The sequence below is a fragment of the Barbatula barbatula genome (assembly GCF_947034865.1).
Source record: "Barbatula barbatula genome assembly, chromosome: 23".
Classification (NCBI taxonomy): Eukaryota; Metazoa; Chordata; class Actinopteri; order Cypriniformes; family Nemacheilidae; genus Barbatula; species Barbatula barbatula.
Window position 1 is genome coordinate 9885821 of NC_136786.1, and position 17554 is coordinate 9903374.

The 17554-nt window shown below is 40.5% G+C and overlaps 1 protein-coding gene across 3 annotated transcripts in view; it reads right to left on the reverse strand.

Annotated features, from left to right (window-relative positions):
- Positions 1-1502: 1502 nt before the first annotated feature.
- Positions 1503-17554, reverse strand: part of rreb1a (ras responsive element binding protein 1a) — a 45788-nt gene continuing 29736 nt past the window's right edge. For 2 of the 3 annotated variants that reach the window (XM_079447304.1, XM_079447305.1), the window contains 9 exons: positions 16924-17019; positions 16411-16574; positions 11607-11751; positions 11373-11515; positions 9001-9190; positions 6360-8886; positions 6089-6253; positions 4457-5203; positions 1503-4376 (listed from right to left, as the gene is read on the reverse strand). In XM_079447304.1, coding sequence (XP_079303430.1) covers positions 3919-4376; positions 4457-5203; positions 6089-6253; positions 6360-8886; positions 9001-9190; positions 11373-11515; positions 11607-11751; positions 16411-16574; positions 16924-17019 — 4635 coding nt within the window. In that variant the 3' untranslated portion in view covers positions 1503-3918. The remainder of the gene's footprint in view (positions 4377-4456; positions 5204-6088; positions 6254-6359; positions 8887-9000; positions 9191-11372; positions 11516-11606; positions 11752-16410; positions 16575-16923; positions 17020-17554) is intronic. The other variant, XM_079447303.1, reaches the window with a different exon arrangement.

Genomic DNA, 17554 nt, shown 5'->3' on the forward strand with positions numbered 1-17554 from the left:
TGTACGAGAAAACAGATAGTTGTGTATGAGAAAACAGACAGTTGTGTATGAGAAAACAGATAGTTGTGTGTGAGAAAACAGATAGTTGTGTATGAGAAAACAGACAGTTGTGTATGAGAAAACAGATAGTTGTGTATGAGAAAACAGACAGTTGTGTACGAGAAAACAGACAGTTGTGTACGAGAAAACAGATAGTTGTGTATGAGAAAACAGATAGTTGTGTATGAGAAAACAGATAGTTGTGTATGAGAACACAGATAGTTGTGTACGAGAAAACAGATAGTTGTGTACGAGAAAACAGATAGTTGTGTACGAGAAAACAGATAGTTGTGTACGAGAACACAGATAGTTGTGTACGAGAACACAGATAGTTGTGTACGAGAAAACAGATAGTTGTGTACGAGAAAACAGATAGTTGTGTACGAGAAAACAGACAGTTGTGTATGAGAAAACAGATAGTTGTGTGTGAGAAAACAGATAGTTGTGTATGAGAAAACAGACAGTTGTGTATGAGAAAACAGATAGTTGTGTATGAGAAAACAGACAGTTGTGTACGAGAAAACAGACAGTTGTGTACGAGAAAACAGATAGTTGTGTATGAGAAAACAGATAGTTGTGTATGAGAAAACAATATTTATTTTGAGAATGTTTAGCAAAACTGGATCCGATGCTAATTCAAATATGGCTGCATTGACAGCTTCAATGTCAGTTGCTTTCAATTTCATTCGTTCTTGTGTTTCATGACATCACACAGCCAGTCACAAGACACAATGAAATATACATAATGTATATAGTTATAAATGTGTTATATTTATTACGTAATTTACATGATTCTTTGCTTTTATTTTGTTTTCGACGCATTTTGGAACAAAGTACATACAATTGTTATATACTGTATATATATAGTTTGGTTCCAAAATGAGATAACTCAAAAATCCAGTATGTATAAAAACGCATGTTCAGCTAAAGGAACAAAGTCATAAACATTTGTTTATTTTTAATATTTTATAGATTTTTCAACTTTTAGCCACCTATAATGTGTCAAAGTTCTGCTGATCTTCATCGCAGAAAAAAGTCTATTTATTTAGCATCTTGACACACTAAAAGCCACTGAAATCTGTCACCACCATCTCATAAGTTCAGTAATATTACATACATGTGTTTGACAAAGCTTTGTGTAAATCTTTCATTCTCGTATGTGTCAAAAATGTCACAGTTTCACTCAACGATTATTGTAGCCAAAAGTATTCATGATAATAGTATATACAATATGTATACACGGTTTTATCAGACGCACGTGCCTGGCCCAACTTGGTTGTAATATTACAATTTATTTTATATTAATATTTTATTGAACTGTATTAAATTAAAACTACTCAACACTTATTGATTCCTTGGGCCTTCAGTGTCTCATATGTTGTTGCTGCTGAAACCGTCTTTTGAAATGTTTTTTCACAACAATGAGTCAAACTTTTTCTCTGGGTTTATTTTTTCTTGTTTTTGGTCAATATATCGCACTCAATATCTTGTGTAGTGAGGCAGAGAGTTTGTTTCTTTAAGGCAAAACTTTACTATAGTGATATTATATTGATTCAGTTTTATGTATATGTAATATTTAGATGTTTAGTTTTGTTAATCTTAGTTAGTGTTTTGGCATATACCTTTGTCACTTTATAATTTAGTTGTTTATTTTTTGCTGTATAAGATTTAATTTATTTTTAAGGCAACGTTAACATTTTCCCTGTAGTTCGGTTTTTCCAAAAACGTTAATGAACAGAAATGTTTTTAAAGTTTTAATTTTAATAAACTAAAATACCCTTGGTGCTGAATTATATTACCAATATTTAAGAATTGGATCCTACATACAGCAAGCATCTTTCTTTGTTTATATCTTTATTGCTTGAATAGTTTTGATACAGAACAGATTACATTTCTGATTCTGAAGCACTTATTCAAAGAACAAGAGTAGTGTACCAAAAATGTCCTGGTTTTGACTCCATTCAATCCAGTAGAATTATTTTTGGGGATGTAGCAGCGACACGAAGCTCCCTTTACGTCAGTCAGCACATCACAGCGACAGATCTCCATTTCTCAGGGAGGACAGAAATAAAAGTCTTATAGAAAAATTCATGAGAGGAATGTGGATTCGATAACTCCACCCTGTTCATTTGAATTCACAGTCAAGTGCTTAAAGTAGTGATTGATGGATCGACGCGTTCAAAAAAAATCAAAGGTGGACAGAAAGATTTTTGCGAAATGAGAAAGCCGTAATGTAGAAACCCTGAGAGTGAGAGCGACAGGTGGGGCGATAACGGCAAAAAAGAACATCTATAAATGAACATAAAAAGGTTATCATGCAAAACTACCCTACAGATTCACCCATAGCAGAATAACACAGTAAATTCACAGTTTATACGCAAAGAATATATCAATGAAAACAACTTGTATCTCTTAAACTGAAATCGTCAATCATAATAACAACAGTAAAGATAACAGAAACAGACCACACATTCTAGAAAATGCATACAGTCTACATAAAGCTTTCCGATCAAAAGTGATTATTGTTATCCGAGACCCAAAATCAAAGCTGGGAGGCTAAGAATTCAATTCAAATCATTTCTTATGCAGCATAATCGTGTTAATACATGGCTTGTCCACATTTACTACTTCACCCACCTCTGGGTCACAATAAATACATTAAAAACAGTCTGTGAGTAACCGACCGCTTGCACAACACCAACACAAACACGCTCTCGCCGACCCATTGCAATTGCATTCAAGTTCATCCAATACTATCAGTCTTGTGCCCGAGCGGAGATGCCAGATCTCACCACTAGGGGGTGAACAGAGTCTGATGTTTAGAGGACACCCGTCGGGCAAGCTCTCTCTCTCTCTTTCTCTCGTTTAAGAAACCCTCCATTCGGCAGATGGCCGCTTGTGTCTAAAGATGCTCTCCGTGTGATTTCAATCTCCGTGTCCTTTGAGGTTTGCTTTGTTTCTGAGGTTTCTTCACAAGTTCATAGAACTGAGAGAGATACGCAACACTACAAAGGGTGTGATTGACGTGGGAGGAATACATCCTGACACGAGGCAGCAGGGCGACAGTGTTCAAGTTTACCATGAATTCTAGTTCACGAGCCCGGCGGAAAGTAAGAGGTCCGCCCGAAGCTCAGAAGAGAAGTAAGGCTTTAAAAATTTGCTATTTTCGGAAGACTTCATCCCTGGTACACATTTCATTTTAGTCAAGAACATCAGATTCATACTCGTGGGCTTTTCTGTATTTCCTTGCGTTTGCTTTTTGAGCTTGAGGGAAAGTGATTCATGAGCCCCTGTGTTCAAAATACTGCATTCCCTCGATAAAAATCCTCCTTTTGCCAACACTTACTAAAGGTGTCACCGTCGGCACAGCTGGTTTGGGGCAAACATTGCCCATATACTACACGATCACCTTTCCAAGGATGACCCTCGGGTTGCTTGGCTGAAACAAATATACAAGACAGCACCTCGAACAACGCATTATTGTGATAAAACAACTTGGGAAGCTTTAAAGAAGGAACTACTGTACACACACACAAAAAAAGGAAACAGAAAAGCCCTTTGATGCACAGTCGCATATTCCAGTTTCGCACTCGGATGCAAGCCTCTCAGTAGAAAAACATCCTCTCGCTTCTTATTGGACAGTTTTTGCTGTCGCTCATCTGTACAATACGAAACTAATTTGTTCATATATTGCTTTAAGTAGTTCGCTCAGGATTCAAAAAGATCATAATCGCTGTAAAAATACTATAAAAATCAACTTTCGATCGAGATAAATGCTGATAAAGATATAGCAAAAAAGTAGAAAGGCACTTGGAAAATGTACTTTTGTTATATGGCACTGCGTCGTGTTGCAGCACAAAGATTCGAGAACGTCTCTCTTCACTCCACCGCCAAAATGTGCTCAGTAGTGGGCTTGCTGTGGATCACCAGTAAACCATTGAGAAACGCCGGCTCAACGTCAGACGGGTCGGGTGAATCAGAGGCTTGTTCCTCCGTCCGAGGTTCTGATGCTGGTGAAGGTCCCGTCTCCTCTTCGTTTCCCGCAACCTTGTCAGTGACGCAATCCTCCCCTCTGTCCTGTGCTGTCTTGTCCCCCTTCGCAGTCTCCGTGACCTCGCTTTCGGTTTCAGAGGGTGGATTGGTGCTGGTGGGCGTGCATTCGCTTTCGCTGGCCGAGCGCCCGCTGAAACCTTCCTCATCCACTGCACCTGTGACGCCACACATGGACCCGTCGGCATCCACCCCGCGCGGCTTCTGATGGATCCGCTGGTGCCGTACCAGACTGTGCTTGAGGGTGAAGGTGCGCTCACATGTCGGGCACTTGTAGGGTCTCTCACCTGGATGATGAACAAAAACATCTTACTTTTAGTACAGTTCAAGGTACATGCTAGAGTCTGTTTTCAGTACTGGCCATTACCTGTGTGAGAGCGCATGTGTCGGGTGAGGTCTTGAAGGCTCCAGAATCGCTTGTTACATATATTGCACACCTTTTTCCTCTTGTCCGGCTTGCTCCCAGATTCCTCTCCCTCGACACTCTTTGGTTCAGTTGTGGCTCCCTCTTCATCACTTTTCTCCTCATTGTCCTCCTCGGATCCGCTCTCGGTTCCTTCTACCTCAGCCGTGTCCTTTTTCAAAGACTTCTCCACCACCTCCTCTGCATCGCCCGTCTTCGATTCACAAGGCACGGTTGGATCGTCTGCTTTTGGAGTTACGTTGGTCGAGTCTGCCACTACGTCTAGCTGGTGAACTTTCTCGTGTCTGGTCAGGGTGGCGGCGTAGCGGAAGCTCTTGTTGCAGCTTTTGCAGGTGAATTTGGACTCCTCCTGAGGTGTCGCTTTATCTGATGCTTCAGCTTCTACTGCGGGGGACGACTGTGACTGCTCGCTGTCGGTGAACCTCAGGTCCACCTGTTTGGAGGTGAAGGTTAAGTCGAGAGTCTTATTGCTATAGGAATCGCTGTCATCTTTTTCTGGGTCATTGTGCTTCGAGGACTCATAGGCTGGTGGTTCTTCTGTCTCTTTGTGAGGGATAATCTCTGCAATCGCTGCCTCTGTCGGTTTAGCTGGTGAGTGTTTCTCAGCATCAGATGCTTCCGGCTTCTCAGGGTCTGAGCTTGTGAGATCCATCGCCTCGAACAAAAGAAGCTCATTCTCAGATGTGCTTTCTAGAATATACATGAAGGCATTATTAGATTTAAGATTTCATCGGTCACACACACAGTTATAGACCATTTTGCAGGATTTAAACAACATCCTTTTTTATAACACTAAAACAATGAACAAAAAAGGAAATGTTAAATAAACATATTAGAACTAGTTATATTTGTGAAATATAACAAATATGAAACACGTGCTTTTGGACCAGTGTTGTTAACATCTTGCTAAATGGTCTATATCAGTATAAAAATTCCAAGGAAATTAAATCTGACCAACTCTATAGAATTAAATTATATAAAACTAAGTAAAAGATGAACATGAAACAAAGTATATAGCAAACTACTATGGAACCCAAAATATGAAAAGATTAATGTTTTCTAAATGACTAAAATTGTACACAAAAAATACTGTTTAAAGCGATAGTTCAGCCAAAAATTTAAATTCGGTCATTATTTACTCGCCCTCGGGTTGAAACAACGAAACCAAACAGATCTAATCCTCTATTGACTCCCATAGTATTGATTTTCCCTACTAGTGCAGTAAACAGGGACAAGATCTGTTTGGTTACTGACATCCTTCCAAATGTCTTCCTTTGTGTTTAGCAGAACAAAGACATTTATGCAGGTATGGAATAATCCGAGTGCGAGTAAATGAAGACAGAAATGTCATGGGTGAACTGTCCCTTAAAGCTTAAACACGCGGATAATTTAAAATCTAACATTTCAATAATTTAGATAATTTAAATCTAGTTATTTTATGATAAATAAATCTGCATCTTTATAATCCTACATTATAAAAGTAATTTCATATAAAAATGTCTCTTATCATTTAGAAAAACATTTTAATAAACAAGCATTTAAAGATATAAGAATTTTAAATATGTTTATTAGAACCTGCACTGTCTGGTGATCCTTCCTCTGTTTCCTTAGGCTGTGGCATAACACCGTTGCGCCTAAGCACTCGGTTGGAAATTCCATGTTTACGTAACAGATGCCGCTCACAATTGGACTTTGTTGAGAAAAAGGCATCACACTGGTGACACGGATATGGCTTCTGACCTGTTTACAAAATAAACAAAGTACACACTTAGAACCAAACAGTAGGTGCATATCAACTATGTCTGTAGTGGTTTGCTCCGTTAAGCTTAACACATGAAGACTTCACCTGTGTGTGTTAACATATGACGCTGAAGTGAACTGGCCCAAGGGAAAACTCGGGGACAAAATGGACAGGTCATCTTTTGCACTGAATTTGAGTATGCATTCTTCTTCCCTTTAGACTGCTGGGACTGAGCGCTCTGCTGGACTGGCGAGTGTTTCTCCTCCTTTATCTCTTTCTCGTCACCGCTGCTCGAGTGCTGACCTCCTTTTCTTGCTAACTCGATTGTGTTGGTTTGAAGATAGGCGCTGAACTTGTTGGCATCGGTGTTTGCCAACATCCTCTCGACACTAGCAAACTCCCCACTGGACTCAAGGTCAATACTAGGGTCGGTGGTGTTTAACGCAGGTTTAATGTTGGCGGGCCTCTTCCTGGACCTCTTCCGTGAGTGGTTTAGGGGAAGCTCCTTTGTCAAGGTATCTGTTGATTCTTGCTTGCCAGTTGTATCAGAATTCAGCAGAAGGCTGTTTGTGTTCTCCCGTTTAAGAAGATCAGGAGCTCCAGAAACAGAGGAGATGATTTGAGCAATCGACGCTAGTGGGGGAAGTTCCTTCAAGGCGGCAGAGGGTTTGGGAAGCAGGGGCTTGAGACGCAACTGCCTTCCTACAACGCTTCCGGTAAGGGAGCTCAAGGCCACAGGGAGCTGGTAGCAACCAAGCTGCTGGGATTTCTCATCAATGGGTCTATCAGCCCGAAGAGCCTGCGCAAGGATGCTAATGGATGACTGTTCCTTCTTAACCTCCTTAGGCAATGCAGCATCAATGTCATGTTTTAGCTTTTTCGCTGGATGCTTGGGAATGGAAAGATCAATAGGTTCCATGGAAGAGTCATAAAAAATAGGTTCAACTTTAATTCCGGGTGATCCACTAGCACTACCGGCGCTGCTACTCCCCCCACAACTTTTGTTAGAGAAATCTAAAGGTTGATCCATATCTGCACCATAGTAGTTCAGATCCTCCACTTTGATAGACTGCACCAGAGTGCTGGGAGATCCCCCGTTCAGATGAGATGGGTTTTGGCTGTTTTGGGTTGATGCAGCCACTAGGGTAATGATATGTTCCTCAATATACTGTTCTTGGATATCTAGGTGCTGTTTAAGAAGGTGGTGAATACAATTACGCTTGGCAAGGAAGGCAGCTCCGCAACGCTTGCACTCGAATGGCTTCCGCTGGCAGCCATTGTGTGTGCGCAAGTGAATCTGAAGGTCCCGAAAGGTCTTCAGGTCCTCCCCACAGAAGCGGCAGGTAGTTTCATTAGGCCCAGCCTGCTCCAGTATGTCAGTTGTGGATGTGGATGAGGTCACATATTTGATGTTTTTCTCGATTTCCTTGCGGTTGTTTTTCATGTGTTTCTTGCGTAGATGTCGCTCGCAGTTAGCCTTGACAGTGAATGGGTAGTGACATAGCCTGCAGACGTAAGGTCGCTCGCCACTGTGAGTTCTAAGATGACGGATCAACGTCGCTTTGTCCGGCGCAACGTAGTCGCAGATGTTGCATTGGTGGGGTAGGATGCCCAAGTGGTAGCGCATGTGTGCCTGCAGCGTGCTGGAGAATGCGAAAACCTGGTCGCAAAATCGGCATGGGTAGGAGCCTTTTTTATTTCCCTTCTTACCGGCGTTTTCCTCCAGCCTGCCAATGTCTTGCTTGATATGTCTTTCCCCCATATCCATTGGGGTGTGGGCGTCACCCATGCACTCAGCCTCCATTTGTATCCTCTCTGTGGAAGCCTGGTTGCTGGTAGAAACGGAGGAAGATGAGGAATGTTCCCTAGCATTCTTGAGAGGGTGGCTGGCAGGGGGCGGAAGGCTGGGGCTTATGCAGCCTAGGGAAGCTTGTTGGGTATTCAAGAGGGGTGGAGGGGTTGATGCTACCATACTGGTTCTGGGAGCCACCAAGGGCTTTGGTTTAAGTGGAGGCATCTGCTTGTAACCTGACTGCACGGCACTGCAAGGTGCCTTGGATAAGGGTGGGAGTGCAATCTGGTTATGAGCAGCGGAAGCTACTTTGAGTATTTGCTGTATATCAGCAAGCTCCACTCCTGATTCGCCACAGACAGGCTTTACTACCATACCACCATCCGGCTGCACCAGAAAACCACTCTGGAAGGGTTGAAGGGACAGCAGTTTTAGAGCGTCCTGATGAGAGAGACCGTGAAGAGTCGCAGGGTCTACCAGAGACAGGCTAACTCCTCCGATGAGGCCAGGCTCCTGAGGTACAGTGAACTGATTAGAATCCACATGGATAACCCGGATGCTATCTAGCTTGGCTTGCTGGATTTCCTCTTCCGATGGGGCAGGCTTGACTTGGGAGATGTGCTGCAAGCCTAATGAATCCATGAAGTTGCTTTTCTCAGGAGCAGGGGTCACATCTTTTATAACTTCAGGGGAGGTTATCTCTTGAGTGTCACCAGGACTCTCGTGTGAGGCTTTGTGCAGGTCCAGAGCGGAGCTCAGAGGGAATGCCTTGTCACAGGTGTCGCACACGAAACGATGGAATTTGCCAGTGCACCTGCGAAGGTTCATCTCACACCAAACCTGTAGATTTAAATACATTTCAAATATACTTTAAGAAATGGCGGCAAGACAATGACCTGCTACAAACTGTGTGTATTTTTTCTAGAAAATGTATCGTTACCAGGGGATACTTACTTGGGCAATATGAGGAAACTTCTGACATGAAAAGTCAATGAAAGCCAGATCATTAAAGCCAAGGGGGATGGATGGGTTGTTCTGGATGAAGGGTCGTCCGTTAGGGTCCGTGGGAAGCTGCTTATGGGTAGCTGCGTTGTGGCGAAGCAAACTACGGTGCGTCCTGAACGAGACGCAGCATAAATCGCATCTAGGAAAAAATGACATGAGACGTTGCCTTGATGATAAACCACACACATTAAACATTAAAACAATGACTTGATATATATGCTACGTTTTATCACAGAATCATAAACAAAAGAACGCAATCTCATCTATATAGCCCTGTGAAGATGCATACATCCACAGATATCCACCCAGGATAATATAGGAGATGTTTTCCTTAGCGAGTTAACTAAGGGTTGGATGACAACCAAACCCTATTCTACAACAGCTTGCTTGATGCGAAAGACAGCTGGCTAACGTCAGTTATGCTGTGCATGGTTCTTATCGCATTCCCTACCTCTGATCACAGTGATGACGGGCCTATAGGGACTGTAAGCTGCTTTTATATCAGCAGACATACACAATGCCATGCGAGGGACAATGCAGCATTGCATTCACTCTACAGTGACTTCTGTGTATTGTAATAAAGTCATAATATTGCTCATGAAGTATTTTATAGATTTGTCATTTTTAAATGTCCTCAACATTTAAACTTTACATACAGTTGTATTTGTTAACATGAGTAAATGCATTAGCTAACATGAAGTATCAATGAGAGTTTTGAGAAATGTCCATATAACAGAAGTCAACGTTGTTCGGTTACCAACATTCTTCCGAATATCTTCCTTTGTTGTACTCATACAGGTTTTGAAATGACAGGGGGGTGAGTAAATGATGGCAGAATGTACATTTTTGAGTGACCTATCCCTTTAAAAACTCTCAAACAGCGGAAACCAATTTAAAGCATTCTAGATCCTCTTAGCTCTTGTGATTAAGAAAGATTAGCACTTCCATACAACAATAACGTTGCTCTGAAACACAACCGGCCGAGCTCTGCCAGCTTCCTTCACCTAGACTCATCCTGTGCGGCTATCCATTAACTAGAGTCAGAGGAGCCGGTTGTCAGGTAGCTCTGAAGGGATAGTCTGCAGACCGACGTCTCCAAGGTAACAACTACCACTTCACACATGCATGCACGCAGGCACGCATGCATATACATAACACTACAGAGATGTTGCGAAGAATGCATCTCCTTTAGTGTCTCATTACCCCTCCCCTTATTCCCTGCTTCCTCTTTGTGCCACTCCCTGCCATAAGCCTGGAGGCCACATGCCGGGGGGGGGTTGGAGTTGTGGGATGGGAGGAAACTTTAGGCCTCTTATGACAAGGAGGGGCCAAAAGGACGGGATTAAAGTTGTGTAGGTGTGATAATTCTTGGTAAAGCTAATGCAAACTAATGCTAGACATATTTCAATGCATTTTGTTTGCGACTAAAATTCAAGTAAAATGCATTCACAAAGTTGACGATTTAGTCTGAGCCTAACAAACGTTGCACATGCAGCACAAATTAAAGTCAAATCCATGTAAAACAAAAGCCCCTTGAGGAGTCAGTAAGACAAGTTGTCCCTTCTTCATTCGGATGTGTTAAATTATGACCGTTTCACGGCACAAAGCATGCCACTATATCTCCCAGCAACTGCAGGACTCCAGCCTAAAGCCCCAGTTACTGGCGTCTCCCTGCAATATAGATCCCACCTCAGAAAACAAAGCAGCAACATTCCAGTCTGAGCATAATAGACAGCTATAATATACTGAAGTGAAAACCTAGCGTAGGATTGGCTAGAACCATTTCATTAAGTCTCATAACAACAACTCAAGAGCCGTGTTTACCAAGCTTATCAATTTCATGAATTAACATAATCTCTTCATTAATCTCATGATGGAAAACTTGACAGAAGGTTTTTATCGTGTTTGGAGTAACACAATACAATGAATTCATATCACCACAAATTTTCATGTGGCATTTTTGTCTTATTTTCCAGCACTCCTCCCATTCAACTGTCAGGCTGCTGCCAGTTCCATTTCAAAATAAAACGGCTATATATCCAATCAAATCGCAGTGAAAGACCATAGCCACGGCCACTATTTTCACTCGGAAATGCGTCAAAATACAGATGAAAAAACTCGCAATTTCCGGCTTATAGGGACTTTATGATATTGGTAGTGGAAAACAAGAAAAAAAGGCAGCAGGATCAGGAAAGGACCACGTGCTGGGACCAAAGCCAAGTTGCGCTTCATGTCTGGAGTATCCACAAGACAACAGGCTCAGACTCTTGTAACAATTTTACTTAAGTGTTTTACACCATGTTTATGATGCGTGTTTGTACCTCAGTGTAGTGTCAGGATGAGTCTCCATGTGGACATCGAGGTCATTTCTTGAGTTCAGGGTCTTGAAGCAGATAGGACAGGAAAACGCTTCCTCCTGTCCCCTGTTCAAACCCTGTTCATCTGCTCCACTATCCTCTAGGACCTGAAGCACACAGGTCAATATCAGCTACATGTAGCTCACTTTGAGACCAGGGGCATCTTGCCTCGGGTAAGATGACAGAGATTTTGCATACCTTTTTGCCAGGCGGTTTGTCCGATCGCTTGTCTTCATCTTGACTTAGTTTGTGTTTGGCAGAGGGGCGTCTGCTCTTGAGTGGAGACTGGTTCGGGCTGTTGGGGATGGAGCTGGCAGAGTCCTTCTCGTGGATTTTCATGTGTCTGAAAAACAGAAAAGAACAAACTTGACGACCACAGCTTTTCCAACATGAGCTTTTTTTAGCGCAATTTAAACATACATTCTGACCATGATATAAATTATCCAGATGACATATTAGGAAATAACTGCGAAATCTATTTATACCAGGGGTTTTTAAACTGTGGGCTGTACAAAGTGACACAAAAATCGTCCTTTTAATGACTAACAATGACAATGGGTTTGCTATTGGATTTACAGTACATAATGAGAAGAAAAATATAAACTAAATTATATTAAGGAGAAAACAAATCTGTATTTTAACCGCTATATTTCCCGTGAAAATTATTTTGTATCAACAAAGATTATACCAGTCAAAATGGTATGAAAAGGTTTGGGAACCACTGATTTATACTTTTAAATTAATTTATATACATTTAATTATGGGTCAAAGACATACAATGTCCACATCTAACTAAATTTACAAAGGTGATTTGATGTCCATAGAAAGCACAGGTAAATCTAAGTAAAATGTCTACTTTATGGTTTCAACTAAGTTTTAAGAGAATAAAATGTCAGAATTTGGTTGAAATAATGTTACATTGTCATTCAGAGTAACACAATATTTATGTACAAATTCAAACAACTTGCTTATTCTGACTCGTACATATTAAAATATATAAAAGAATAAGGGCGCATATTACATGTTATTGTGCTTTAAATGAGTAAAAAGTTCTCATTGACAATGGGTAGTGGCAAAAAAAGGTCAAATTAAAAACACAATTTGCATTTGGGGTGAACGTGATTTAAACTTTAAAAGGCTTTTAATATGTCAGAAATAGATTTTGGTTGTAAATATGCCTGACAAGATTGTTACACTGAATGACATAGTGGGCATCTGTAATTCTGTAAATCAGGGGAAAATGTATTTGTATAAAATGTATAAATGTATAAAATGTATACGATATTTATTTTTTGCTCAGAAACACTAAAATGCGATTAAATTGAACAGAAAACCTTTCCTTTTTTTAACAACAACAATTTAAAGCTGTATCACACTTTTAGCTTATTTCAAGCAAGCATACACGTGTAGTGGTGCTTCATCCATTTTTTTTCCGGCATTCAGTTACATAACAATATAATGTACAATATAAATATAATATAAATAAACAATATAAAATGTTTTAATGCACATGTACTTCATGTTAAATTACATTTATTGCTAACAAGCAACATTTTAGTGATGTATTAAAAATGTATACCCACCAACAAATTTGCACAAAAAGAACACAGTGATTCACTCAAGATATCTTGATGGAAAAAAGAAGGCCCAAGTAAGTGCAAGCTATTATACAGACACACGTGTCAATGCAAAAGTGAAACAGAAATATACATTAAAATAAGGCTTTGGTATAGATGAAGTGTGTCAATGGTTTTAAATCAAGATTTGTGAAGTGCTTATAGAGGATTAGTCCTTAGCTACCTACAGCTTGTTTTACAGGCAAAAGTAATTCATGACTACAACTGTGGAAATGTTGGGAAGAGGAACCCCTGTGTAACCCACTGGGAACTGACAGAAATGACTCCTAATGGGCTGAAGTTCCTGCAATTATCCCCCAATCTCTACATGTGCATATGTGAAGTCAAAGATGGCTGAGAGAGATCAGCGGAAGAGAGTGCTAATGTTGCACGGAGAAGGCCAAAGGATCATCCTCTATCAGCAGAAATCTTGAGAATCAATGTGGGCACTCAAAGAAATATAAGAGTGAATTAAATGCTAAACTTAAGGAAAACTCAATTCAAGGTCACTCTCTGAAGTGAGATTTATTGTAAGCTTACGCTTTAATGTCTGCAACATCGACCCATATATCACAAGATAAATGATACCATCTTGTTCAAAGTGTTTATATATAGATCCAAAAAAGTCTCACTCCAAGGTTTGTATGCTATAAAAGTTTATTTGATAAGAAGATCTTGTGTGTGTATATACGTGTGTGCGTGCAAGTGTGAAAAAAGGTCAGACATCCGTGGCCCTGCGGGTCTCAGTTTTCACTCTGCAGTCAGTGGTTTATTAATAGCAGGCAGCATGTTGGACGGCCGTGTGTGGACCTGATGGGCTGTTATATCTCTCTGCTCTGGACTCTGACCAATCACAGAAAACCTGCACTGCCAAGTCAGCAAACTGTGATTGGTTGAAACCCATCCTCACCTTAGGCTCATATAGGAGGGTAACCTATAACCTCAGTGAAATCCTAACTAGGTAAACACGGTACGCCTGTAACGATACTACTGGCTTCAAGTCATTAAAAGAGGTTGAACCATGAACAATTCATTTCAAATCTAATGAGTAATATAGTGTGGCTGTAACTGTTTCCTGTCCTTGAATGAAGTACATTGATGTGGACGTTTCACGAGCAGACTGGCTAATCTGTAAAGGATCATAAAACTTGCTCATGCATAAACGGGTCGTTCAGATCCAAGCATTCCATCGCACTCAAGCAGGAGCGGAGACAGAGGGCGCTGTGGTGTCAGAAAGTTTTCTCTTTTCAAAGCAATGTCACGCCAAGGGCACCTCCTTTAAACCTGTTCGGTGGTGCAACCAAGGTCGAGAGAGTTGAAGCAAATAAAAGCAGCCAATCAGAACGTGCCCTGACTCTCCTCTCTGAAGTCGTGATCCTTCTCCATGACAACTGTGACTTCCTCCCTTTCCCGTCTGTGTGATGCTTTGGCAACAAGATGGCTGCCTTCTGGCCAACTACATGGACAGTCTCACAACTATTTTAGTTCGGGCCCGTAAGCAACCACCTTTTCAACTATTTCTAGCAACCTAGCAACCACCCAGAACACACTAACAACCATTTGATGTCGTTTTCCATGTGCATTTTCTTTATATATGATCTATTTCTAGATCAAACCAAACTGTGTCTCTTTTTATTAGGTGATATTTGTCTATGGAAACTATTAAGCCGCGGCCGATGTTGCAAAACCAGATTCACAGTCGCACATTCCATGCAAATCGATGTTAGTGTGCCATTTCTAATTTCACTACTCTTCAGCTTACTACAATTCAATTCAATTCAATCTTATTTATAAAGCGCTTTTCACAATGTGCATTGATGAAAGCAATTTACAAAATGTCCATTCAAGCCATCTCTGCCGGGAAAACTTTAACAACCAAACACGCATACAGAGCCCCCTTATGCACTTTACCATCACCCTTCATAACTTTGGGAGGAAGTTCATGTTTACCCCCTCAATCAGCAAGGCCTGCTGGGAGAAGATACCATGAGCAGAATCTGGGGGAGGTGTTTCAAAGTCACCGTTCACTTCCTGCAGACCTCACGCTCCTTTAACAAGAGCGCGGCTATCCTGTTCACAAACGCCAGTGTTAACACACCAACATACACAAACAAACCAACGCCTATTCATTTATCTTTGTGGCGCACTCGTCCTCTGGGCAACTTCTCAGACTCGATGCTAAAGGCAGAGTGAGCTTTTACTTCGCAAACATACATCCAACATCACCCTAATATCAAGACACTGGGTTTTTATTAGAACGATTTAAATTGGTAAGCAAAGTGTTTTATTTTTAATGATCACTGGACCAGAAACACACTCATGTTAAATCCATTAGGACACACTAGGACAAGTCAATGCTAAGCTTAGGATTAGGCTCACTGTTGAGTAGTTCAACAAGAACACAGACGACTCAGTAGTGAGCATGCTTTTGGTACATCTCTGTTGCATCACATGTACGTTTTATAGGGCTGTCGGATGAATGTTAGCAATTACTCGATTCCAGAAATAAGTTTGTATTTACATAATATATGTCTGTATACGGTGCATATTCGTTTTGAATTTATCACATACTTGCATATATTTAAAAAATATATAAAATATCAATTTATAAACATTTGTAAAAATATGTAATTTCAATTATTGGAAAATATAAATAATTACATGGAATATTTCCTAAATGTATACATGTATGTTTACCTCATTTTAAGTCGCTTTGGATAAAAGTGTCTGCTCAATGACAATGTAAATGTATATGTTTGTTAACGGTATGGGAATTTGGCCTTATATTCATCAAATTTCTTAATCAATAGATGATCAAAAAAATGTGTTATTGGGCGTTTACTTTCTGAACAAACTGCTCCTGAAAAATGTCAATACATGTATGGATACAGATTTCAGGAATTAACAGAGGGAGCGAAGAACGAAATGGTGGCCACGGATTTGCAGGGCATGTTTTTTCCTCGAACAGGGACCTCGTGGGGTCCGTACTACGAGGACATTGTAAAACATGAGATTTGCTGTTATCACAGATAGACACATGTTGCTGTACGGTCGTACAAATGGCGGCCGCACCGCTGTGTGACACATGAAACCCATGAATATAATGTCAATTATTGGTGAGAATAAATGTAAATACTTCCTAAATAGATACATGTATGCGTATGTGTTTATAATTACAAAATGAATATGCATATTACACAGACATATATTATGCAAACACAAACTTCCAAAATGGCTCGATTTAATATTTTTAACAAATATTTTTAACTAATAATATATAAATATATTTTTCATGCATAAAATGATGTCCTCATCCAACATCATGTCTTGCTAAATATTCACAAATCAAAACTTTAAAGCCGAGGCACACAATAACCAGGACTGACCTGTGCATGTTGCCATTGGTGGTGAATGTCTGGCCGCACACTTTGCATTTGTAGGGTCTCTCTCCACTGTGCACCAGCATGTGACGGTCCAGAGAACTAGCCGAGCTGAGGGACTTCCCGCAGATACTGCAAGAGTGGTCCGATGTCCCACTATCAACGTTGTGCTGGAGAAAATAAATTCAGGTCAGCTAACCCCGTTTGCTCTAAACCATTGACCTATTCACAGGTCCTAATATGCACAGATAGATGCCATATTTGCTTATTGAGGGAGAACATTTAATGCAGATCATCAAATGTCTGCCTCAAGACTTGAGTCTTTGTTTAGGGAGAGTGACTGGGCAGAATGCCTGATGAATTGTTAATGCTTTGGCTATATGAGGTGTGCAACATACTGAATGTACTCTAGTATGTTCTATAATGTCATGCTGCTTAACCTCATATTGATATAAATGTCTTTTCTAAATACAAGCAGGTGAGTTGAAGACTGGACAGCTGAAGGTGTGTGTTCATTACCTGTCGGATGTGCATGGTGAGCTGATGTTGGGTCTGAAATGCCTTTTCACACAGTGGACAGACAAGCGGACACCCACTGTCATCTTTGGCTTCCTGCTATAAATATACACAAATGTGAGAGATTGTAGTTATCGACCATACAGCTTAGATCATCACAAATCATTAGATCATGAGACAGATTGTGTCCCGGTCCCTTAAAACTACCACATTATAGTATCAGAACACTACGATAATTCAGCTTTCACAGCTTATATGTAATGCTATTGTCACTTGCACAGCGGCCTTTCAGACATTTCTGAACACTAAAGTTAATTTACAAAAAAAGATATATTGTTAAATTAAATTATTAGTGCTATAGTATTCAACATGTGACTTCACTGGTAACTGGCCCATATGGTAAAAAACGCTTTAATTTCAACTCGCCTAAAGCTGTAATTTAAAAACAATAATACAACTTAAAATAAAGAAAAAACCTGAACATAAAAACAATGATCTTGATCATCTGCATGTCATTCAGAAATGTTTTAGGGAGCGTGGGTAAATTCCCATATGCAGAAAAGAGGGAGCAAGGCCTTGCCTGTCGACCTTGAATGTCTTGTCAGCACATGTTGTATGTGTGAGATACTGAGCT